At 36.7% G+C, this 26,045-nt stretch overlaps 1 protein-coding gene across 1 annotated transcript in view; it reads left to right on the forward strand.

Moving 5' to 3' along the window:
- Positions 1–26,045, forward strand: part of ZSWIM6 (zinc finger SWIM-type containing 6) — a 190,010-nt gene that overhangs the window by 136,888 nt on the left and 27,077 nt on the right. Inside the window, exons 3-4 of the mRNA XM_027604835.2 lie at positions 539–687; positions 3,884–4,034. Of these exons, the coding sequence (XP_027460636.1) occupies positions 539–687; positions 3,884–4,034 (300 nt within the window). The remainder of the gene's footprint in view (positions 1–538; positions 688–3,883; positions 4,035–26,045) is intronic.

Below are 26,045 nucleotides of genomic sequence, written 5' to 3' on the forward strand. Positions count from 1 at the left end.
TTAATCTTCAGTTTTCTGCAACTAAACACTATGTCAGCATGTAGTTTATACAGCAGCAGATAACAGTGAAAGCTTCTTGAATTAACATAGTAAAGAGAAAAATACTCTACTCCGTTCACTTGGTTTCACATTTTTCTCATGTCTTTGAAAAACATTTTCCTAACATATCCTACATAGTTGAGCTTTATAAACATCATGTATTTACAATGAGACATTTTTGTGATTTTTTTTATTCTTTAGAGATCTTGTAAACTCCTCTCCAAAGGTTTAGTTTCTGATCTTTAAAAAAGAAAATATCTCAGTGCTACAGTAATCTGCATTTTAGCTTAGCACAAGTCAAGAAAGTCCTAGAAATAAGAGAATGATTTTTATATTTATTTTCAGTTATAAATTTGTATGTATAAATGAAATTGAGATTGGCTTAAAAAGTGTATAGGCAAAAAGTGCAGAATCTTAATTCTTTTCAAATTTATAATCAGAGCCCTTTAGCACAGAGTTTTTATCTAGCATATGTGTTATTTTTTCTTTCTATTTCTAGGTGCTCCTGATCCAACAGCAGGTGCTAGTATAGATGATGAAAACTGCTGGCACTTAGATGAAGAGCAGGTTCAAGAACAGGTTAAACTGTTCCTTTCCCAGGGCGGGTACCACGGATCAGGGAAGCAGCTTAATTTGCTCTTTGCAAAGGTATGATTTTTTTTTTAAAGAAATATTCTAAATATATACATATATAGAAAGTATCTATATATGATTATGTGTACAATAGAATAAAGGCTTCTTTTTTATTTCTTTTTTTTTTTTTAAAGAAGAGCATCTAAGTTAACCAATCAATTAGAAACTATTATGTTGTAATGCATTTACTTACTTAGCTATCCTTAGGCAAGATGTGAAACATTTTTGTTTCTCTCAGTTCCCATTACTAAAATGGTGACAGTTTATACAATTTTGAAAAACCTTTCAAAACTCAAAAGTAAGTAGTTTAATATTATTAAAAATGCCATCTTTTCAAGCTTTTACTTTTTCTAGTTAATGTTCTCAAGTAGAGCATAACTTTGAATACAGTCCTTAAAATGTGCTTCATATATTTAGGGCTTTTTTTTTTGAGGTTGAGAAGTATCTCTTGTTCCAATCCATAATCTGTAAATTTTACATAATTATTTTTGAACAGTTAATACATGCATATAACATTATAGATTTAGTTTAATAATGTTCAGTTTACTTAAATTAGTTTCAAAAGCATGGACTTTGGAGTCATATAGCCCTGGCTTTAAATCTAAATTCTAAATCTCATTGAATGTATGAACCTTGGCAAGTTATTTAAGTCAGTTTCCTTATCTATAAAATTAGCTAATGATAACATATCTCCTCAAGTTGTGATTAAATGATGATGGTGTCTAACATGTCATTTTGGCCTTGGTAAATGTTAATTTTCATCACCAAAATTTGACGGAGAAACAAAGTTATCTTCCTTATAAGTTCTGTGTGAGTAGAAACTGTGTCTGTTGCTTTATACAGAACTTTTAGTACTATAAGTGCAATTCTGAATACTGGGTAAAATGCTTTTTTAATAATATTAAATCAGTGTCTTTTATGGGGGTATAGCTACTATTATGACTAATGTATTCAAATTGGTTTTAATGGATGAGATAATTGATTGATACTTTTGATAACTCATTGACACTTTTGTTAAACAGCTTTTCTAGTATTTATAATAATTAAAATATTATTTTTAGTTCTGAAGAATTAGAGTATATTCCGTTACAGAAAATAGTGTATTCTGATTAATCATTATCCTCTCATTAAAGATTTTATCCCATTTACTATATATTAATTGCCAATTTTCTGAAAATTAGATTATAATATAATACATCTTACCCTAAAACTACTTCACACATGATTTAATCATCCTTTGGTAATTCACAGGTACATCAAATTCTTGTAATACATCGGAGTCAGACATCTGAAAATTAATTACCATTGGACTATAGATGTACTTGAGTATTGCTTGATAGTTGTGGTTTATATGCTTTAACAGTGAAGTGTTTATTGTCATTGCTATTGCTGAGTAATAGATTAGAAATATATCAGGAAAATAAACATTAAATCACATCCATGATAGAGTGGTAATATTAAAGGTTTGGTATATTTAGATACACAGGAAGTATTTCACAGACTCTCATGTTAGCGAATAGTACACTTTGGCATAGAGGAAGCAAAGTGAAAGAGGTATTAGACTGGCCTGTAGCTGCTATTTTTATCCTTGTATATGATGTACGCATTATGCTTGCCATATGAAGTAACAGCATCATCTAATTTTGGAAATGGCATAACTTTTATTTTTTATTTTTTAATTTTTTGGCATAACTTTTAGAGTTAAGACAGATTTGGGCTCTGATCCCAGCGATTCCTCTTGTCCTTTGGGCAAGTTACTTCACTTCTCTGAAGCATGGTTTTTATATTTCTTAAAATGGGGATTATAATCTGGCCTATTTTATATGGTTTTTGTGAAGATTACATGATAAGTATAACTGTAAAACTCTTTAGCGTGATGTCCAGTAAATGGCAACTCCCTTTCTTCCTCCCAGTCTTCTTCTGTTCATGACTTTTTAGTGCTTCCATACTGGAAATAAAACTTTTTAGGATTATTACTGAGATAATCCTGGAAGCACAACACTTGTGAGTCAGTGTAGAAGTGCTTTTGAGTTCTTTACAGGGCTCCCATTTGAAGCCTGTGATGGACTTCCATTACTTGTCAGGGTATAGGCCTGACACAGAATCAGTAGATCTTGAGGTTTGGGCTGCCTTATTGAATATCTGCCATTTCCTCTTTGATTTGCCTTTCACATAGAATCTTGAATAAAAGAACCCCCTCTCCTTTTCTGCTGCTTATGACCTTGCTCCAGTAATTTCCTATAGGGAGAACTGGTGGTGTGGTGTTCAGCTGGGATTCGTGTTTGTTGAACACATAGCAGTACACATTTGGAAGGGATAGATTTACTTAGGGGTTCCTATAGAGACACTTAGTCTTGTGTTTCTTTTCTTCCTTTTTTTTTTTTTTTTTAATTTGGAAAATTTGGCTCCAGAGTAATGGACAGAGCTTGAAGTTCCAGCTTGAGAGGCTGAGTTAGCTCGCTAGGTCACAGGTTATAATTCTGCTTCCTGGATCGCTCAGTTAGGGCCAGAGAGTTCTTTAACTTGCAGCACAGCCCATTTCCTCTTACAGCCCCATTGGGGTGAATATAAAAGTATGATATTGCTCTTCTTGTCAGAAAACTTTGGTGTGAGAACTTACTGAAATTCTAATTTACATCAAAAACTGAAGGACTTCACAACTCTGGAAATAAACTAAAAAACATTGCATTGCACAGTTTAAATTGGTGAATTGTATGGTATGTGAATTATGTCTCAATAAAGCAGTTTTTTAAAAACAGAAAGACAGATGTTATTATTAAAAACATTATACATTCAATTTAGAAGATCCCTAAAGAGTTAATCAATAGACTGCTTTCAGCTCTTCTACTCTAGTTGTAAGTACAATCAGTTGGAAGAGTCAGGCAGGTGCCAGATGATTTGTCTTGTTTATTTTGGTATTGTTTTTCTGTGGCTGGCAAAAAATTTATTTTTTTTTTGTAATTGGAAAGTTAACCAAATTTCTTTTCCTCATTTGGATTATGAAACATGATTTTACGAAATTAACAGTTAATTCTCTGATTAAATTGCCATTTAGGATAGAGACCAGTTTTTCACAACTTTTGTTTGCCAAAGAGGACTGTTATCAAGAATTAACTGCCTCGGACCCCAGAGAAAGAAAGAAAGTGGTCTGCTCCTGTATTGCTGTGCATTTTTGAACACTTTTCTGAAGGTCTGTTTTTTTCCCCACTAGGTGCGGGAGATGTTGAAGATGAGGGACTCTAATGGGGCCCGCATGTTGACGTTGATAACAGAGCAATTCATGGCTGATCCTCGTCTGTCACTTTGGAGGCAACAAGGCACTGCGATGACTGACAAATATAGGCAGCTCTGGGATGAGCTGGGTAAATATAAGTTTCCTGACAGATTGCCATTGAGTTGTGTATGGGTAAAGATCATGGTTCAATGTTGAAAGCACATGGTCGGGGTGTTGCTGAAGGGAGAGCTGCTCATATATGAACTTATTGCCATTAGACACTGGTTAGAAGTAGGAGGGCTTGGGCTGGCATTTGCAGGAAATAATCTTGGGAGGGTTTGGAAGAAATTGTCAGATCTTGAGGAAAGCAAGCACAGGAATCTCCCTTTAAATATTTGAAAAAAGAAGCCATATTATTTTAAAATAGGTATTTTGTATAGTAGAGCTGGTTACTCATTTCTGGAATAATATTGTAATCAGTTGAGCGAAAATTTGGCTCTTTTCCCCCTTTGAGTACATTGAAAGTGTCAAAAGTAGTTTGAACATTTATTTTTTGGCTGTTACAGACTTAGATGAGCTGTTGACTGTCAGAATGGAAAAAATAAACTATAATTTTTATTGCTTCCCAAATCTCTGTAATAAAGATATAAATATAGCAGGTGGTTGAAAAAATGAGAAATCCACTAGTCAGGTTCACTGGGAAATTTGGGGGGGATGATTATTTTTATCCAATGTTTATTGCTAGGGAATTAACAAATAATGCATTTGTTAAATTGTCTTTCTATTAAGAATATGACAGATGGAATTTTTGATAAATGTTCTATCAATGTCTGTATTAATTTTATGTTCTGGATATGTTTACTAGAAGATCCTAGTTTCATTGAAATTGAATAGTAGAACTCTTCATACCTTCCCCTTCTTTCCCTCTTGGCTGATAATAGATCATATCCTGCTGACTGATCCCATGTCAAAGTCTAGATGAAGAGAAACTGTTGTTTGTGCATATAATACATTATTGTAATAATTGGAAGGGACCTTTGAGGTGAACTGTTTTATGGATAAGGAAATTGAACTCCAGGGAAGTTTAGGATACTTCCAAAAGATCATGTTGACTAATCTAGGGGTATGCCGCAAGTTGGTAAAGAATTGGACATTAGAGTTTCCTCTTTGCCATTAATAGGATGTGTGTTCAGAAACTTGCTGTGGCTGCCAACTCTTTTTTTTTTTTTTTTTAGTCATAAATGTCTGCTACTTGCCAAGTGTTAGATATTTGTTGGCCTTTTCCCCTGGTATTTTTATTAAGTATCTTGTAATTATTTGGTCACCTGAATTAATGGTTAGTGGCCTTTACCCCCATCAAAATTTAAATCAGTCCATAACTATAGTAGATTGTTTCAATATATTGGAAGAGTGTTTGGGAGCGCAGTGTGGTAGTTTGGAAAACACAAGTGTAATGCATATGTTTAAACATGTTTTTATAGAATACTGAATGATAACACTTTCCTAGGTAAACCCTCCTCAGTTTTGTATTTCTGTAGTAAATATTAAATTGACTAGTTGATTTATGACATTGGAAAGGTTTACCATTTAAAAAAACTATAATGAAGGGAATCATTTAAAGAAAAAATACTGGATTAATATTAAATGAATAAAATTTAAAGAGCTTTGGTACTTGGAGGAACTTAGGATTACAGATAACTAATTAGGAAGAAAGTGCTGACTACTTTTTTTGGTTACCAAAAAAGTACAAGTGATATAGTTAAATAAAACTTAGAGTGTTCATATTTAATCCATTAGCCCATCTCACTTTTCCAAGTTGGTTTTGAAAATTATGTACCTCAACTCTCAGTCCAAAGTATAAATTCTCATCAGGTGGAAGTTTCCACCAGCTGATTCTAGTTATACCCTCTGATGAACTGCTTTCTGATTGTGGGCCAGGCTTTGTATTATACAAGTTCTTTGATATCAGTCTAGGATGAATATATCTTTTTGCCCTGTATTTTCTTTCTTCACAAATCATCCCTTCCCTCCTCCCCCACCTCCAATCATTACTAGACTGTTATAAATTCTCTTGTGTACTCTGATGGCAAGCAGAGGTCAGTAACCATTTTAATGGAGTCTAAGTTTTGCGAAGAATCCCATGTAGAAGTAACAATAGCTATTGTATCTTAATATTCATTCACCAAAAAATTAACTAAAAGTTGCTGCTGGACTACAAAAGGAAATGATTTTGCTTCTTAATAAAATGGGAGATTTTGACTTTGTGCCCCTGCACAGGGCTCACATTGCTTCAAGGCTCTGCTTTGGAATTAAATGCTGAGCACTGCCAGATGCCAGACATTGAGAAGAGGCTGAGTTTTGTCGGCAAATGGGATCTGCAAGTTAATTGGTGTTTTCTGCAGGCTTCTGGCTGTGAAATGAAATTGGAAGCCCTTTAGCCACATGGATAATACAGGACCTGAATACAAATGTCACATGTCACCATCAGGACCCACTGTGAGACAATAGTGTTCCCACTCCAACACTGCACCATTACAGATCATTTAAATATGGGGATTACATTTAAACTAAAAGCCCCATTTGCCTTTTACTGCAATTTAAATGTCCTCTTAGCAAAAGCTAAGTGACAAATTAAATGAAAAAAGTGCCCACATTTTTAAAGCTGTAATGCAAAACAACCTTTTATTGCTTCTCATGTGCCACGAATGAATCATTATACTTGTCAACCCTAAACCAAGCCATAATTGGAGCAGCTACTGTTATCAAAGTGGGGCTGCTCTGTGACAGCTTAATAAAGCTGAAACTGTTAAATTAAATCTCAGATGCTTAACTCCTTAGCACTGGTGAATTCGATGGGTCCATTTCTGGCAATGGCCAATACACCAGGAAAAAAAAAAAGATTCCTGGCATGAAAGCCTTATTCTGATGAGAATGTACAAGTAAAAGTATCTTAGCCAAGTAACTCTGCTTCTTGGCGGAGGGATTTGGAGGCATCAGATTGTTGGCCTGGTTACAAAATTGTATTTTTGAGAGGATCAGATATTCCCCTCCCCAAAATTTTCAACTTACGGAGTATATGTGATTTATTAAAATTTAAGTGTTGATGTTTCAAAACTAGTTTTAAAAATAATATATATTCATATAACTTTGTCTCTCTTTCAAATAAGTATATACAAACTTCTTTGAAGTAGCAACAGGCCGGATTCCTTTCCCCATCCTCTGGCTAACAAAGGGATTGATGATGCTCAGTTCTTCTTTTCTAAAATAAGTGCCTATGATACTCATTTGGTCTGAGTTAATTTTCGTGATTTATTCCCTGATTTTCATAATGTAGTATGAAATAGATACAGATGCACACTATTAAGATCCTGTTCAGTGCATCTCATTTGCAGATGCATTATTCTTCTACATGAATCTGTTTTTCATACATTAATTTTACTTTTTCTGTGCAATGTTCATTTTCTGAAACATAGAGCAGTCTTCTCAGAATGAGTGTTGTTGTATCATGTTGAGTATAAGAAAGTGTATACCTTAAAATCTTAAGACAGAAAGCCCATTGCGGGGACAGAAGCTGCAGATTTGGTGGAGCTATAGAACCCACACCTCTTTAGTTGCATTCTTTATTCCATGACATGCAAATAGTCTAGAAAGCAGATCACAGCAATAACCCCTAGATTTCAAAGAATAACCCAGTGCTGATTGGTGACGAGCACACCTACTGTTAGCCCTAACGGCTGTCTGTTCAGCACACTTAATTACCATGGGGGTCTTTAGGGATGAGGGGATATATGGTAACCTCTCATCTGTGTTGATAGGTCTCTTTCCTTAAATGTCTTCCTAGACTATAATTTTACTTTGCTTCATAAAACTAGGTTGTGGCTGCCAGTCTATTAAAACCTAATTAAAATGGATGTCATTAGAGGAAACAGTTAAATAGGATTTAATTACAGCTTTGTCATGGGGAAAAATTCTTAAATTTTCATTTTCAAGTATTACATAATGTGTTTTTTTCTTAAAATTTTAAATACTTTCTCTCTGAGCTGAGTCATGGGTTTTGCTTTCTAGTGTGTAAACCCTGTTTTTTTTTTTTTTTTTTTTTTTAGGGAGAGGCTGGGCTCCCATTGCAAGAGCCTTGCTGCTCTGAGCTGTGCTCACTCAGTTCACAAGAACAAGGTGTTAGCTCTCAGAATTTTTTTCAAAGGTTTTGATATGGGGGTGCCAGACTGGCTCAGTTGGTGGACCATGTGACTCTGGATCTCTGGGTTGTGAATTCAAGCCCCATGTTGAGTGTAGAGATTACTTAAAATCTTTAAAAAAAATTTTTTTATATGGCTACCTAACTCTCTGTGAACAGACATAGCCATAGTTAGAAGTTTCTTTCTATTTTGAGTTCCATTGTAAGGTTAGTTTGACCACTGTTATTAAGCAACAGTGGTAATACTCCTTGTAGGGTGCTAGATAGATTGAGTGGGTCTACAGATTCAGGGTACTTGGAATCACAGTAAATCTTTGTTCAGCAGTAGAGAACCTAACCCATCGTTCTACCCATTGAAACCAAATTTATTGCAAATACTAAAAATTACCTGCTCCATGGACTCAGAACACTGTCCTATCTATACCTCTGATGCAAATAGTCATCTCTGTGGACCTCTTCTCCACCCACCCTCATGATTCTTGAATCACATGCTTAAGTCACGTTTAAAATGATGCTCTAAGTCATTTGCAAGTGCTTTTCTGCCCAGTCAGAAATAAGATTCCAAAGGCTTTGCTTTGGAGGTCATTGTGGAGAAGTTTCTGGGGAATGCCACCTTACATCTCCTAACATAATAGGATAAGTAATTTCACCACGGTTTAGAGCCGCTGCTTAGTTTATATGATAAATTCAAATCTAGGCTTTCCAGATTTTGAGGCTGATTAGTGAATGCCTGAGGAGTAACTGCTTTTCGGTGAGAGTTAGGGAGCATTCCAGTGTGGTTTGCCGTGTAAGTAGTGTTCTCTTGGCTAGTGCCATGGAGAAAACAGCAATTCCCACAGCCCCCCTTGCAGCAAAAAGGTGTCAGGCACAGAGTTGGAAAGTTCTGTGTAGCTCTAAGTATACAATGTAAACTTAACGAACCCAGTACTTCTCACCTACCAGTTTGTCTTCCCTGGGCATAAGGAGAATACAGCTTTACCATGTAAATCACTTCAGTGCCTTCCATTAACCCTTCTTTCCATAAGTCTTTCTGTGGTTTCTATCTCAGTACATATTAAGCACTTGCTGTGTCCAGAGGAATAGATGTATTAAGTGTTTGATTTTACTTTTGGTAATGGTCCATGTAGTAGAGAGGGAGTAGAGAGATAGAACCATCAGGAGACAGAAATTAGAATAGGTATGAATGAACTGAGGAGCACTTTGATAGGGTAATTTATTCACATATTAGTATAAATACTTGTACAGACAGAATTTAATATGGTTTTACAAGATGTTCATGGAGGTGAGTTGTAGGGAAGAAGTAGTGAGAAGGAGTAACATGAACAATGACAGGGATGAACTAACTCAATGGGGGAGGGCTATAAAGCATTCAGATTCATTATCAGCAATGTTGTCTTCACGATATTCAGTCCAGTTTTATTGTCCTTTGTTGTTACTTCAAAGGGAGGAGAGGAGGGAGAGAGCGTAGACATAGGTTCTAGATTTTTGCTGTCTTCTATTTCCCATTTTAGTCCAGCTAGTTAAGATGACATAGATGTCAACACTTACTTTATCAGGCACTATGCTAAGCACTTAATGCGTGCATTATATTTTTATTCTTAAAACAATCCAGTGAAGTATGTATAATTATTAGCCCTAATTTTATAGCTGAGTAAATTGGAGCTTAGGGAGACCAGATAACTTGCCTGAGGTCACAGCAGCAGAGCAGGAATTTGATCCCAGGTCAGTGACTTCAAAGACTTAACCATCAAAGTGGACTCCATCCTCACTTGCTTTAATTTGCCTTTCTGCTAAGGGGTCTCTCTGCTCAGGGCAGAGCAGGGGCAAGGCAAAGCGCACCTAGATGGCAGTAAGCCCCATAAAAGCTGCAGGGCCTGGTCTCTCCACCCGTGGTCCTGCAGGTCTAATGGTGGTAGTCAGCAGAGCTTACCTAATGAAGTTGCTCATCTGTGTTTCTAGGGACTCTCTAACTTCAGTCTAAAAAAGCCACATTAATGTAGAAGAGCCAAATCCATGATATGGATTGAGAAATGTCATAATAAACTTAAGCTTCTCACAAAATACATGCAGTACATACTGCGGATGGATTACAGTCAGGTTTTCATTTCATTTTCCAGGCTCCTTTGCTAAGGAGCCAGTGAGACCCTTAGGTCAAGGTCTCTGTCCTGGCCTCTACCAGCCCCTAATAATAACACAGTTGTCAACACTTGTTTATGTCATATGGTCTGTAGCTCTCCAGACCCCTCCTGCCCTTGGGCTGGGCTGGCTGCTCTGGAATGGGGTTGCACGTTCCTGTTTCAGTCTGTGGTTTCCCCCTTATTATCCAGAGCTCCCTCTAAACATAGAGGCTTTGTCCATTGTATTGCTCAGGAGGCTTTGCTTCTATCCAGCCGTGTTCTCAGAACGCCTGTCTGCTGCTCAGTCCTCATTACCTGGGCCTGGTTTCTTTCTCTGTTGTATGATCCTGTTGCTTTCTGTCTCTTAAAACTGAGATTTCTATGTTTGTGGGTCAGAGGCCTTTGGGTTCTGCTCTGCTGCGGAGATAAGAAGAGGGGTTTGTTCTCTGTTTCTTTAAGTAGGCAGAATTAATTTCTAGTTTGGGTCAGAAGTTAACCAAAAGAGAGAATGCATATTTCTTTACTTTCTGGGAAGTACTGTCCACCATCCGTCTCTTGAGTGCAGCTGCTAGGGTGTAATTATCCATTCAGTACCTATTTATGGGAAGAAGGGGAAATAAAGAGAAAAAATTTTAAATATTAGCAGAAAATGGTAGATTCTCAAGATTAAAAGAGATCTTTACAGACCATTTGATCCTATTATCTAACCAATTGGAGATTCCTAATGATAGTCATTCTCTGAGTACAATTGGATAATTTGTAACAACACTTGGGGATCACCCCCTTGTGTATTTTTATAAAACTTTATTCTAAATATAGACCACAGGGATTGAGTTATGAGTTAAGATGCCTTATGACTCATTGTAGTACATGTTAGTGTCCTTATTGTATATGTAGTATGCTGGTACATTATTTGTACCAAGGATGGTTCCGATTACTTTTTTTATGTTATCTTTATTTATAAGATGAATCCATTGGTAGTAGATACTGTTTTCACATTAGTGGCTAGTAGGAGTATCAGAGCATTGGTATGAAGTATCCTTCTTCCTCACAACAATTTTAGAAAAGTTCTCTTCTCTTCCCATTTCCTAAAAGTTAGTATTGCACTTGCCCTCAAGAAACTGCCACCAAAGGGAAATGTGGCTGGGGGAGGGAGCGGTCTCCTTGCTAGACTGTGGATCTCTAGAGAACACCATCACACTAGAGTGGTGGGAAGTGAGAGAGTGGGAATGAAGGAAGACAGGCTGGGGATAATTTCCTCTCACCATTTCTTACCCTGAAGTGGCAGCATACAAAAATTAACAAGGTCTGAGAAGCCCTCATTTAAGCCATCTGAGATTCCCAGGGACTTCTTGGGGAGTCAGAGATGCCAGGAGCTAGACTGAAAGAGGTGGAAGCCAAGGGAGGACTGAAGCAGCCACTTAAGCTGTTCTCTGTGGGTGTTGTATGGAGCAAGGTGCTTTACAAATGTTTTTGTAGTTGATTAAAGCTTAAGTGGGTTAATGATGGGGCAGGAGAACCCAGAAAAATGATTAATGGGTGTCTCTTAGACAGGGGGTGTTCCATGGTGCCTTATAGGGCCCCTTAGGTGGGAGGGGGAGGAAGAGAGTGTGGATGGGGAAGGCAAGTCCTCTCAGTCCCAAAAGAGTGACTTTCACCACTTGACACATAGGCTTTCTGTTAAGATTTCTTGAGGACAGAGGATTCTGAGATTAAAAATGCATGCTTGATTGTGACTATCTTCAATAGGCTTTTGAATAGCCACCTTTCTTAGAGGTCTACTGAAGAATGACTTTTTTATTTATATATATAATTTTCTCTTTTATGGAGAAGGCAGGCTGGTAAGTGATTTATAGCAGGTGAATTTTTGTGAGGCTGCTATAAGCTTATCTAACAATTGCATAACATTTTAGTGCTTAAAAATTCCAAATTGGAAATAGTATGCTGTGTGGTAAAATACAGGGAAGGGGCCTTCTGCCATTAAACTGCTTGGATGAGTTAGTGCCTGGGTTCGAAGCTATTTTCTCAGGCTCTGATCTAGAAACAAATAACCGGGAATAATGACAGTAATTGTCTGAAAGTGGCTAACTCTTCCAACTCTCTGTGTCTCCTATTGCAAAGATAACCTTTGACAGAGAAATCAGAATCTCTGTGAATTTGAACTATACCTTGACCCTAGGTTGTGCTTCCCAGCCCCTTTCCTTTTGGGGTATCTTAGTAAATTTCAAAATTTGCTTGGGCAAACCTGGAGGAGAGAGTAAGAATTCATTGATCAGGAATTAGACTTAAGTTATTAGCAACCTTGAAATGGCTTAGATTGGAAGCTACAGTCTCTCTTGTGGATGAGCATGGGCTGAGGGGGCTGGATGGGAGGACTGTAAACCAGGCACTTGGGTCAAATATAAGCTTGGAAGTGGAAGAAAATCCTGTTAGGAAGAATGCTTTCAAAATGTTGCCAAGACCACAAAAGTCTGACACCTGACATACAGACATTTAAAGATGACATTAATGTGTTGAGCAACCTATTCACCATACATATTGATCATACACAGAAGATGCTCTTTGCTAAATGTTAGGGTCCTAAGTAGACCAGGTAGTCTGAGAGATTTTTGTTTGTTTTGAAGCCATTTAAACCACTCACTGTACTTAATGATCTTGTCAGTTGCTCTCTTTTTGGTGCATTTAAACTAATTCCAGAGCCATCCTTTTCCATCTCTGTATTAGTGTTCATGTGATAAACTCACCCCCTTTTGCCCTTCCTGTACACTAATTAGAACACTGAAAATGACGCATTTTTTTAAGTTAGTTTTCCTGTACAGGTGGGAAAAAATGTGCCTGGCATATAGTTGGTGCTCAGTAAAATATTTGTGAATAAAATAATGAATGAATAACTGAAGTGTAACGTTAAATACCTGTCTGGAAGCCTTAGGAAGTATTTTTGGTGTACTAAAAACAGTGTTTGAAAGGCCATAATCCTCACTGTGTCCTCAGTTTTCTTCTCCTCCTGGCTTATCCCACCTTTTCCACTCATGGTGGATGTTCCTGGGTGCCTGTGTATGCCTAAACGCTTGCGTGCGCGCATGCGCACACACAACACATACATGAACACACACTGAAATGCAAACAGTGTACAGTACAGAAGGGCAGTGATTCCCCCTTGCCATCAGTGCTGCAGGTAATCTATTGCATTAATCAGCCAGCCAGTGGGAAATGCATGGGGAGTGATTATACTATCATACACAATACAATCAGCATGAAGCACTTGTCAAGACCAATACATCAGAGTTTAATTCAGTAATAGAATGAATTAGAGCAAAATGAAACATTCTTTTCTCCCAAGAAATTCAGCACCCATCACAGGTTCTTTCTAAACTCCATAGAAAAGTCAGTGCATTAAGAAACTTTTTATGAATAAAATTGCAGTTCTGATATGACCAATTACTACAATCCCTTTTTCTGGGGATTCTTATACAACTGTGGTGTTAAGAGTGTATTCATCAGTATTCTATAATCATAACCTTTGGTAAATTTGATTATTTTTTGTTAGGGCTCCTGACGATCTTTTATCCTAAGTTGGTATTCTCCATGGTTAAGTGAAAGGCAGGTTGTTGTCCTACTGGCTCAGGGAAGCACTTATCCCCAAATATGACTGGTGGACGGTAGGGTACCTTAGCAGAACAGCAGGTCAATTAACAATAACCTGCTGTTTACAGGGCCTTATGGTAGGCACTGTCGTTAGGAGCTTATAGTCTCGTTAGGAAACAAAATGAGTAAGGGAAAAATAAAAAGCAGCCCAAGACTGCCTAAGACAGCTGAAGAAATGAAGTTATATAATGTAGGACCTGTTTCAGAAAATTTTGAGGATAGATCTCATACATTTCATATTCAGAATCACTATTCTATGTCAGTTTTATAACATATATTCAAATGGAATACACCTAACCAAGCATGCTTTTTCAAAGGGGCAAACAGATATAAATAAGCCCACCTGGACTGTTTCAGTTTTTCAAAGCCTTGAACTGGAATATAAAGAACAGATTTATTGGGAGTCAGATGATCTTAAGTGTGGATTCTGATCCTCATATTTACTAACTGTGTAGCCCTGGACAGATCCCTTATCTTAGAGAGAACCTTAGTTTCCTCATCTGTAAAATGACCATAATGTGGATTCTTACGGCCTAAAATAAGATGATTAGATAATGCATGACATTTTCTTTTTCAAAAATTCCAGTAGTCTCTTGCCTATGTTGGGAAAGTGGACCCAGTAGGAAGCTTATAGGAGAGAGACATCATGAAGACCTAAGGAGTCTTCAGAAATAGATTTATGTAAACTTGGACTGTTGGATGAATCATAGAACCATTTGTGAAGACAGCTTAGTTAAGCAGCCAGTGCAGAGCCCAGGGAAAGTGATTATACTATGCTCTTGCAGGTTACCCCAGTTCACATTCCTTCCCCTCACTAACACTGACTGCCCTTTTCGTGTATCAAAATAAGACGTCTGTCATTGTGCCTTTTTTCTCTTTCTGATTTTTTCTGTCTTTCCTCCCTCCCTCAAAAAGGAGAAGGGTGGTGAGTGGTAGAAGAGCTGGCTCTGGTCCTTCCTACAAAACCAGATTCCCAGTAAGGTCAGGCTTGCCTGTCTTTGGTGAATTTTGCACATTGACCTGAAAGCACTGACAAATCAAATGGAATGGGAAGACTGCATATTAGATGAGGACCACAGGTTTGCCAGAAGGGAACATTCTGGCATTAACAGGATACCTGTTAACTGTTTTGGAATATCTGTGGTTTATTTTCTCAGTCTTTTCTCAGAGCCTGGTCAGATGATAATCAATTCTGTGCTCTTTTGCTTAGGGCTTAGTCCTGCTTGACTTAAATGATCTCCAAAGCTCTCTCGATACAGTGTACCTGAGGCATGATTTTGAAATTTTCCAAGAAGTGTTTTAGTGAATTAGAAACTAGCATACCAAATTTAAAGTAAGGAGAATGTTTTCACCAGTTAAACTTACACTTCAAACATGGGTGACTAACATATTAAGACTGAATTGTGCTGAGAACAATACTATAATTAGGGTCACAGTTTTTGTGTGGTCTGATCCAAGAAATTTTGTGACTGTAGTTTTGCTAGCACAACTAATTATACCAGTGATCTCCTATTTGTGACTGCAGTTAGGCATTTCATGGCCTCTAAATAAGTATAATTAGTTAATTGGATCATGCATGAAATTCTAGCCTCTCATAATAGCCTCTGAGAACAAAAATAAATATGATAAATATTATGAATTGTTTTATAACTGTGGAACCCTGGGAAATACCACAAGTGATTGTTTTACTTCATCTGTTACTATTTCGTAAGAAGAAACGTGATATTAAAAAGTAGGACTTAAGCTATGTAACAGTCTTCATTCTCTGCCTTTGAGACAGAGGCAAAAGGGAATCACTAACTTTTCTTCGTCTCAGCTTTAGAGAGGGTGGTGCTGGTTGCCCTGCTCCTCTGCCTTCTGCTCCCCACTTGCCACCGTGCCTGTGCTCTCCCCATTAGCATTAGATGCACCGTATCTTCTGGAAAATAGGGAGAAGAGCCACCTTTATCAAAAACTCCCAAGTATCTTTTATGGAAAATGTGCACCTTTTATTTTAACTACTGAATTGATTTGCATATTAACAAAAAACCCGTGAAGTAGAAGGGACTTTAAAAACAAGTGTCCCTGACTCTGGGGGTAGCACTAGAGAATGGCCAGCTGATTTATTCAGTCACAAATCCTCATGCTCCACCCAGCAATGCTCCCCACAGGCTAAGACACGCTCAGTCACACGCAGGTGCATTACCCTGGAAATGCTGACGCCACTCTGTTCCAGCAGACCAGACCTCAGAGTACATCGTATTTTCAGAGAGAATGGAATTCTTCCAATTTGAATAATCAGTCTTGAATTATTAGGTGAGCTTTTGATTGTTTATCTGTTGTTTTAATCTACAGGGAAATTACTTGTTTGCTGTGGCTGTCAGTTTTGAAAAATGTAGTTTTCTTTGGTTTAATTAGGCTCTTTTTAGGTGGACCTGTGTAGGTTTTTCTTTGAGATGCTTTCTCTACGTGGGAGGGACATGGTCTAAGTACATAAGAATACATGATTAAATAAAGTACAGGGTTTCTTAGCTGTGCCTTTAAGGTTTCTTCATAATTTTAGACAGTAATGTGCCCCTTCGCATTATACTGCTAAAACATGAGGAATGGAATGATGATTCTGTCAAGAGACAAAAATGGAATTTTTGGAATTTATGTATGCATAGCTGCACATACGAATCCTAACTTACAGAAGTTCTTTTTGACCACATAGATTGGCAGAGGCTAAATACCCGACTGTTGAGAATATTGGTTTTTAGGGAGCATGAGTCTGGCTCCCATCTTTAATAGCAGCACAATACCATTCTTTTCTCTGAACTTCAGTTTCCTTCTCTGTACCCTCAAGTTTTCGTGAGGGTACAATGTGATCATGTGTGTAAAGTACATAGTACAGGGTTAGTGTGAGGTGAATATTCAATAAATGGCAGCATTTACTGTCAGGTGGATAAGTAAAGATACCATTCACTTTTAGAAGTATGTTTGCTGAACTAGATGGAATGATTCGTACCCTAAAGACACATTTTAAAACTTTAAATGTAGACTCTAATTAGAAACCTAACATGTGTAACCTGATATTGTTAGGATTTTCCTTGAAGGGATAAAAAATTAGCATAGAAACCAGCACTTAATATTACACTGTGTGTTGGGATACCTTTTATGCTGTTAAGTTTTCATAATGACTTTTTTGTTTTTTGCTTTATTTGCAACTCTTCTCATATGTTCAATGGTTTATTCAGGGTTGATTAGCTTAACTAACAACATTCTTATACTCATTAATAAATACCTTCATTTACCATTTTGTAATCTAGTAGATTTATAATCTTTTCTGGTAATTGGTGGTAGATAAGGATGGCCACAGATCCTTTGCTACTCTCCCACCGAGACATGGAGTTTGTTCTCTCCTCTTGTATCTGGTCAATTTTTAAAAATTGTTTGACCAACAGAATATGGCAGAGTAGATGCTGGGCCAATTTCTAAGTCCAAACATCAAATGACTAGCAGGTTCACTTTCTTGTAGAAGGTTCCATCTGGAGTCCCTGAGTTTCCATGTAAGGAATCTGAAGTTTCACATCCTGAAGCTGCCATGCTCTGAGAAGGCCCATGCTTCCACATGAAGGGGCTGTGTTGAGGCAGGGGGAAAGTTAGGAGGAGAGCGTTTCTGACCTACAGAATCATGAGATACAATGATACATTCTGTATTAAGCCAGTAAGTTTAGGGTAGGTTTTTACATAGTAATAGATAACCAGAATAGTGGTTATCTCTCTAATAATACTTCCTGCTTTGGTTGTTTTCCTTTTTTTTTCATGCTTTGGTGGTTTTCCAAATGCCAAATTTCTCTAGCAGTATAGGATATAACAATGTGTGAAAATGAAGTTCTATTATTTCAGTTTTTCCCTTATGTTGGGTTAAGTCTGATGTTTGTCAAAAGTGAATGCTTATTACTAATAAACAGTGTAACATGATCTTAGCATATTCCGCAACAGGGCTTGAACTCACGACCCTGAGGTCAAGACCTCTAAACTAGATCAAGAGTAGGACGCTCAACTGACTGAGCCATCCAAGCGTCCCTGCATCTCCATTTTTAATAATTTTTTTTTTTACAGTAATTCTTTCTCACCTTTATATTCTCATTATACCAAATTTTACCTAGTTTGACTTCTGGGTTTTTCCTCCTCTGATGAATAACAACTTGAGTTCAGGTAACTTAATTTTGCGTCCTATAGAAGACTGCAGAACCTGGGCATTGAAAATGAAAAAGGGAGGCAGAGTGGATTGGATGGTAGCCAGAAGTTTTGGCAGAGATGCTAAGGAAGGGGGTGCTAAAGGAACAGTGTACACAGGCTTCAGCATTGCACTCTTTGTCCATCCTCTGGCATGAAGTTACCATGGGCAGAGAAAATGTAGGGATAGGGATGAGGTTGAGAGCCTCCTCCGTGCGAATAGTTAAGGACAAAATTACCCAAAGCATCTCAGACCTCTAAGTGGCCCTGTGGGCCCCAGCTGGGGCCTGGGAGGCTGGAGAGAACAATGCCTACCAGAAAACAAAACACATTTAAAAGCCTATTGTTGAAACTGAGGGAAAAGGAGAGACTAAAAGATGTTTCCTGCTAAAATCACACAGCAAGTGGAAATTAATTTACGGGAACCCATTATTACTAGCTTAAGTGTTTAATGTCACTGATACTTTGTTTCTTTAATATATTCTCTTAATTGTTTTATTTGATGAAATATAAAATACTTGTAAGGGTATTCACAGAATCACTTGCAATCTGAGCCCTCTAATCCTGTTCTAACCTTTGAGTCTCCGTGTCCTCAACGTCAAAATCTTCTGCACAGGGGTTTGCAGAGTGTACCTTTTAGAGCTGAGTGAACTCTGCAGTTTTCAAACACTTTAAGTCTAAACAGCCCTATGAGGTAGGTAGGAATTATTATTCCTATGGTTTAAGTAGGGAACTGCCACCTTAGAGACACTAAATGGGCGGGCCTGGGGCGTACCTTGCCCTTTACAGATCAGAGGTTGTATATCAAACATTTCTTCTAGTTGGAAATGTAGAACAGTGGGTATTTGAGGTGGGGCAAAGTGGTAGTAATTTGTACATCTAAATGTTTGATGGAAAGGACAGGCTTTCAGGGCATGTAGAATTCATTAATTCTTGTTACCCACATTTTCTGGGATTATGGGTGCTTGTGTGCTGGCACTGTTATTGGTGAAATACAGAAGTAACCTGAAACTTCTTTGTGATGATTTGTCTTCTGCCTCAGTGTGAGTCTGCCCACATTCGCTCACTGTTTGGTCAGTTATAGGATGTGAACAGGTTTAAGACTACTGAGTGGTTTGGAACTGTTCACCTTGTGCAAAAGAGTTCTTTCTTTCATCTTTTTCTTCTTCTCAGGGGAGTTGCCTTCCTAGTTTTGGTTTACTTTGGCTTGTATGTTACAGTGCATCTTTTTGGTGAAATCACTGCGTGCAGATTAGGTGGCTTACTGGAAAGAAGAGTAAAAGCATGCTGGATGGTGGAGAAAAGCTGGACTAGAGCTGAAATGTGCTTTTGGATAATTCAGAAACTGAATGATGCACACACCAGTGATTTGCTAATTGCCTTTATACACTTTGAGGCATTGAAGCTAGGAAAGCAATTTAAAAGTATTGAATTTGTTTTCATTGTAATTCATAGCAAATAATTAAGTGTCCTTTCTGAAAGAACCAATAATACTTTTATAGATGCCAGGTCCTCTGGTAGGTGCTAGAAACGCTAAGTTCTCACTGAGTTCTGTGTAGTATTTTTGGTTGAATCTTTTCAAGGGTTAATGTTTCTGATGGACAGCAGAATGAAGTGTTTAATTATCAAAGAGCTTTATTTTTAAAACTACAAATGTTTCAGGCATGTGTTGGAGGAGAAGGAGATAAATGCCCAAAGTGAGACTCTGAATTAATAAAATTTGGAGAATGACTTACTCAATTTGGTTAATTTGGTTATTAAGGCTAATTACAGCTTTTGTAGTGGTGACTATTAAGATAAAAGACCATATCTATTATAGCTCTGAACTTGAATCTAACATTAAGAACATCCTTTCAGGATGAAACCTCTCTTTGGGGAGGTGAGCAATAGAAGAATGTTATAGGCAAATTAATAAAAGCTTGGCTTTTGAAATTTTTTCTCATTCTGTAAAATGGAAATTTTCTAATTAGAGAAATGTAAGCATTGAAAGTCTAGGATGGATTTCTTTTTTCCTCAAATCATAGAAATCATTACTTAAAGTTTCCAAGAACATTTAGCATTTTGCTTATAAGGACCATAATCTATTTGTGGTTTTTTTCTCTTTTTTTTTTTTCTTTCTTTCTTTCTTAGAAAGGGAGAGAGAGAGCAGAGAGAGGGGGAGTCTTAAGCAGGCTCCATGCCCAGCATGGAGCCCAATGTGGGGTTCGATCTCAGGACCCTGAAATACAGAGTTTTTATTCATAATGAACACATTGAAGATAAATCACTCGTTTTGGAAAGACATTTGTCTTTCCACATTATTTGTCCGTATTAATTTACTTGTTGCCCTTTTACACACAACCTTGTTAATGCATTAACAACCTGATGATGAAACTACTAGTCACAGCACATCTTTCAGGGCAACTTCTTGATTTTAGTTTTGTCTGATAATATGTTCATTTAAGATTAGTAGAATTATAAGATAAAAACATCTTGGAAGAGAAACTTAAAATGTCCTTTTTTTTTTTAAAGATTTACTTATTTATTAGAGAGAGACACACACAGAGAGTGGGGGGAGGAGCAGAGAGATGGGGAGAGAGTCTTAAGCAGACTACTCGCTGAGCAATGGAACCTGATGCAGGGCTTGATCTCACAACCCTGAGCTGAAACCAAGAGTCTGACACTTAAACTAACTGCACCACCCAGGTGCCCCTGAAATATTTCTTAATTTTTAAGCATTAGCTGTTGAATATTAGGATTTTACTTTTTAAAAAGGTAATTTGATGATTTGGAAATTTTTTTAGTTCAGTGTAGCCTCATATATATCAATGGCAATTTTTGATCCAATATATAGCTTTTATTTAATTACTTATATGTAACTTTTTTCATGTTGTTAGGGTGTCCATCAGTCCACAACCTAAAACCAGGTAAAGTTATATCTCATTGTCCAGTGGTCTTCAATGGAAAAGGCTGTCAATTTTAGGTTCTTTAGGTACCATTTGGATTTGTCCCTTGCGTTGTTGACAGTGTGTGGTCATGTTTCATTAGAAGCTGATTTTCTGTTTCTGGGCATGGGAAAGGCATAGGATTAATAAGGTAGTGATTTATGCAATGTCCATTGGCTTGTTAGAGGCTTCCTGCTGAAAGAACGCTCATACTTAAATCTTTGGAGTACCAGTAGTCAGTATTGTTTGATACAGGTATTATGTAGCAGTAGTTTGCTTTGAAATTTGCATACAGTAAAATTCTTACTATACTGTAAAATATACTATAAATACTATGAAAATACATACACCTGTGGTGTTGGATCATCATGGAGAGCAGGCCTGCCATTGCAGCATCCAGCTGGGGGCTGGGGGGTATCCAAAAATGATACTGTAGTGCTGCAGGGTTCAATAAATTGGGGTTAGGGCAAGATGATACAGTATGTGAGAATGATGGTGTAAAAGAAGCCATAAGAAGACCTCCTAAGAATCTTTATTATGACAGGATGATTCACATTAAGAGAGCACTGCATCTGACCACGAGGCAGCAGATTTTGCATAAAAAGCAGTGGACCGGGCACCTGGGTGGCTCAGTCAATTAAGCGTCCGCCCTCGCCTCAAGTCATGATCCCAGGGTACTGGGATCAAGTCCCACATCAGGCTCCCTGCTCAGTGGGGAGTCTGCTTCTCCCTCCACCCCTCCCCCCTGCTTGTGATCTCTCTCACACGCTCTCTGTCTCTAATAAATAAATTTTTTTAAAAAATCATTAAAAAAAAAGCAGTGGACAAAATATGAGGTTAAATTCTACCTTGAATGATATCTGAAAGAGGTTAGGCAGGAAAGGAGAGAGAGAGAAAAATGGGCAAAGAAAGAATCATGTAGTTGAAATCTGTGGTTGCACCTGTCCTCAGAGTATTTTTATGAAGTAGATTAAACCTGAAATGTACAATTTAGAACTCTTTGGACTGCAAATGTATTACTTTACATAAGTGTCTATTGTAATTATTAAGAAACACATACATCTGAATTTTTTGCTGTACAGTTTTGAGTTTGGACAAATGAATAGAGTCCTGTAACAATCACCACAATCAACATATGAAATGGTTATATCCCCTCCAAAAATTCCCTCACACTGTCCCTATGTGTTATTTCCATTGCTGACTCTCAATCCCTTGCATTGGTGATCAGTTCCTTTAATTTTACCTTTTCTAAAATGTCCTATAAATTAAATAATGAGAGTGTATATGTGTGTACACCCACGTATCCTTCCTTTTGATTCTGGCTTCCTTCACTTAGTATAATGCATTTGAGATGTTATGTGTGTGTCAGGGGTTTGTTTCCTACTACCGAGTAGTAGTCAGTTATATGAATGCATCAGTTTGTTTTTCCATTCACCAATGCAACGACATTCAGGCTGTTTCCAGTCTTCTGCATTTATGAATAAAGCTGCTGTAGAGAGACTCGGGTGGCTCAGTCAGTTAAGCATCTGACTCTTGACTTCGGCTCAGGTCACGATCTCAGGATCCTGAGATCGAGCCCTGCATCAGGTTCAGTGCTGGGTGTGGAGCCTAAGATTCTCTGTCTCTCGGTGTGATGTTGAACACTAGAGGTAAGAGCAGATATCTTTGCCTTGTTTTGATCTCAGAAAAAACGTTCAGCCTTTTGCTATTATGATGTTAATGTAGGATTTCTTTTGCAGATGCCTTTATCAGGCTAAGTTATCTTCTCTTCCTATTTTGCTGAGAGTTTTATTTATTATGAAGTAATGTTGAATTTTGTCGATTGCTTTTTCTTTCTTTCTTTTTTTTAAAAAGATTTTATTTATTTATTTGAGAGAGAGAGACACAGCGAGAGAGGGAACACAAGCAGGGGGAGTGGGAGAGGGAGAAGCAGGCTTCCCACTGAGCAGGGAGCCAGATGCAGGGCTGGATCCCAGGACCCTGGGACCATGACCTGAGCCGAAGGCAGACCCTTAACGACTGAGCCACCCAGGCGCCCCATCAATGGCTTTTTCTATTGAAGAAAATTGCTTTTTCTGCATCTGTTGAAATGGTCATGTTTTTGTTTTTGTTTTTTTCTTAGTCTGTTAATATAGTGAGTTACTAACTGATTTTTAATGTCAAACCAACCTTGCTTTCCTGGGTTAAACTGTACTTGGTTGTGGTGTATTTTTCTTTTTGTATATTTCTTAATTAGATTTTCTCATATTTTGTTGAGGTGTTTTACTCCTATGTTCTTGAGGGATATTGATCTGTAATTGTATTTCCTTGTAATATCTTTGTCTGGTTTTGGTATCAGGGTGATGTTGGCCTCTTAAAATAAGTTGGAAACCATTTTCCCTTCTGTGTTGTCAGGAAGGTATTTTATAGAATTGATATTCTTTCTTAAATGTTTTGTATAATTTTCCAGGGAAACATCTGAACCTGCATTGTTAGAGATTTTTAAATACAGATTTAATTTCTTTAATAAATTTATTACTATTCAGGTTATTATTATTGCTTCCTGCGTGAACTTTGGTAATTTTTGATTTTTGAGGAATTTATTTATTTAATCTAATAAGTAGAATTTATAGGCATAAAGTTGTTCATAGAATTCCATTATGAGCCTTTTAATGCCTCTGTAGGAATTATAATGATATGTCCTCTTTTATTCCTGATACTGATAGTTTGTCTTTCTTTTTTTCTCTCTCTGATTATAGGTTTATTGATTTCATTAATCTTTTGGTTTCATAGAATTTGGGGGGTGGGCAGTTTTCAATTTAATTAATTTCTGGTCTGTTACTTCCTTCTGTTTGCTGGCTTTGAATTTCTCATTCTCTTTCTAGTTTCTTAGGGTGGATATTTAGATTATTGCTTTGAATTTTTTCTTCTTTTCCAGTATAAATATTTAATACTGTACATTTCCCTTTTTAGCTCTAGGTCACAAATTTTGATGTATTTTATTTGTGTTTTCATTCAGTACAGAGTATTTTCTGATTTTTCTCATCACTTCCTCTTTTAGTCATGAGTTATTTATAAGTGTTACTTAGTTCCCAGATATTTGGGGATTTTCCAAATATCTTCCTGTTATTGATTTCTGGTTTAATTCTCTTACATCAGAGAATATACTTTGTATGATTTCAGTTCTTTCAAGTTTGTCAAAGCTTGTTTTATGGCCTAGAATACGGACTATCTTGGTGAATGTTCTTTGTGCATTTTTAAAAGAGTAGTATTTTGTTTTGTTTTTTCTAGTAATAGTAGGTGGAATGTTCTGTAAATGTCAGTGAGGCTAAATTGGTTGATAGTGTTTAGGTATTCATCCTTGCTAATTTTCTATTTGTTTTATTAGTTATTGAAAAAGGGCTGTTAAAAGTTTCTAAATATATTTGTGAATTTGTCTATTTCTCCTTTAGGCTTTAAACTAAATACTTAAATGTATTTTGAAGTCTTAATGTTAGGTTTAGTTTTATCCATTTAGGATTCTCATGTGTTTTTAGAGAACTGACCCTTTTATCCTATTATGTCTCACCTTATCTGATGTAACTATTCCTTGTTCTGAAATCTACTTTGTCTGATATTAATATGGCCGCTTCAGGTTTATTTTGAAAGTGTTTGCATAGTATATCTTTTTCTATCCTTTTTCCGTTTAATCCATCTATGTCATTATTTTTAAAGTAGCTTACTTGTACATAACATAGAGTTGAGTCTTGCTTTTTAATCTGATTTTACCATATCTTCTAATTTGTATGTTTAGACCATTTACATTTAATATAATTATTGATGTAGTTGAATTTAAGTCTACCATTTAATACTTGTTTTCTGTTTATCCTCTTTGTTTTTATTCCTTTGTTCCTTCTTCCCTGCTTTCTCCTCTCCTACTTTGGATTGTTCTAACATTTTTTAGTATTTCACTTAATCTGTTGTCTTTTTTGTTTGTATCTCTTTGTATAGTTTTAATGGTTTTGGTATTATAATAAACATACGTAACCTTAACCAGTCTACTTTGATTTGATATTTTGCCACTTTAAGTAGAATGTAGAGTCTAACAATCTTATAGGTCCCTTTACTCTCCCTTCTTTATGTTATAGTTTTTATGCGTATTACATCTACATACATTTAAAATGCAGCAAGGGAGTGTTCAAATTGCTGCTTTCAATAGTCACATTTATTTTAAAGAACGTAAAAGGACAAAAGCAGTTCGTTACATGTAGTCAGGTATTTATCATTTCTATTGCTCTTCTTTTATTCCTGTATTTCCCAGTTTCCCTCTGGTGTTATTTTTCTTTAGCCTGAAGAACTTCCTTTAGCATTTCTTCTAGAGCAGGTCTCTTTGGCAGCAAATGCTTAGTTTTCCCTGATATGAGGACACCTTTATTTCACCATCATTCCTGAGCAATATTTTTGCTGGATATGGAATTTTGTGTTGACACTTCAGTTTCTTTCAACACTTTTAAGCTGTTGTTCCGCTGTCCTCTGTCTTCTATGATTTCTGATGAGAAATCTCTAATTATTTGAGTCTTTCTTCCATATACGGTGTTTTATTATTCTTTGCTTTGAAGATTTTTCTCTAGCTTTGGTTTTCAGTGATTTGATTATGAGATGTTTGGGCATGGTTTTCTTTGAGTTTACCCTTTTTGTGGTTGGCTGAACTTCTTTGTTCTGTAAAATTCATATATTTTTCCAAATTTGTAAGTTTTCAGTCATTATTTCTTCCACATTTTTCTATATTTATGTCTCATCCTCTGGGACTCCAGTGACACGAATATTATACCTTTTGATGTTTTCCCACTTGTCTTTAAGGTTTTCTCTGTTCTTCAGATGAGATCATTACTATCTTCATATTCACTAACTTTGCTCTTGATCTCATCCAGTGAATTTTTTATTTCAGGTATCTTTTTCACTTCTAATATTTCCATTTAGTTCTTTTTATAGTTTGTGTTTTACTCCTTTCATTAGTGTTTACCTTCATCTCATGGAGCATAGTTAAAATAGTTGCTATAAAATCTCTGACTGATAATTCTAACATCTGGTTCTTAGTTGGCATCTGTTGATTGTTTTTT

This window comes from Zalophus californianus, chromosome 5 (genome assembly GCF_009762305.2).
Source record: "Zalophus californianus isolate mZalCal1 chromosome 5, mZalCal1.pri.v2, whole genome shotgun sequence".
Lineage (NCBI taxonomy): Eukaryota > Metazoa > Chordata > Mammalia > Carnivora > Otariidae > Zalophus > Zalophus californianus.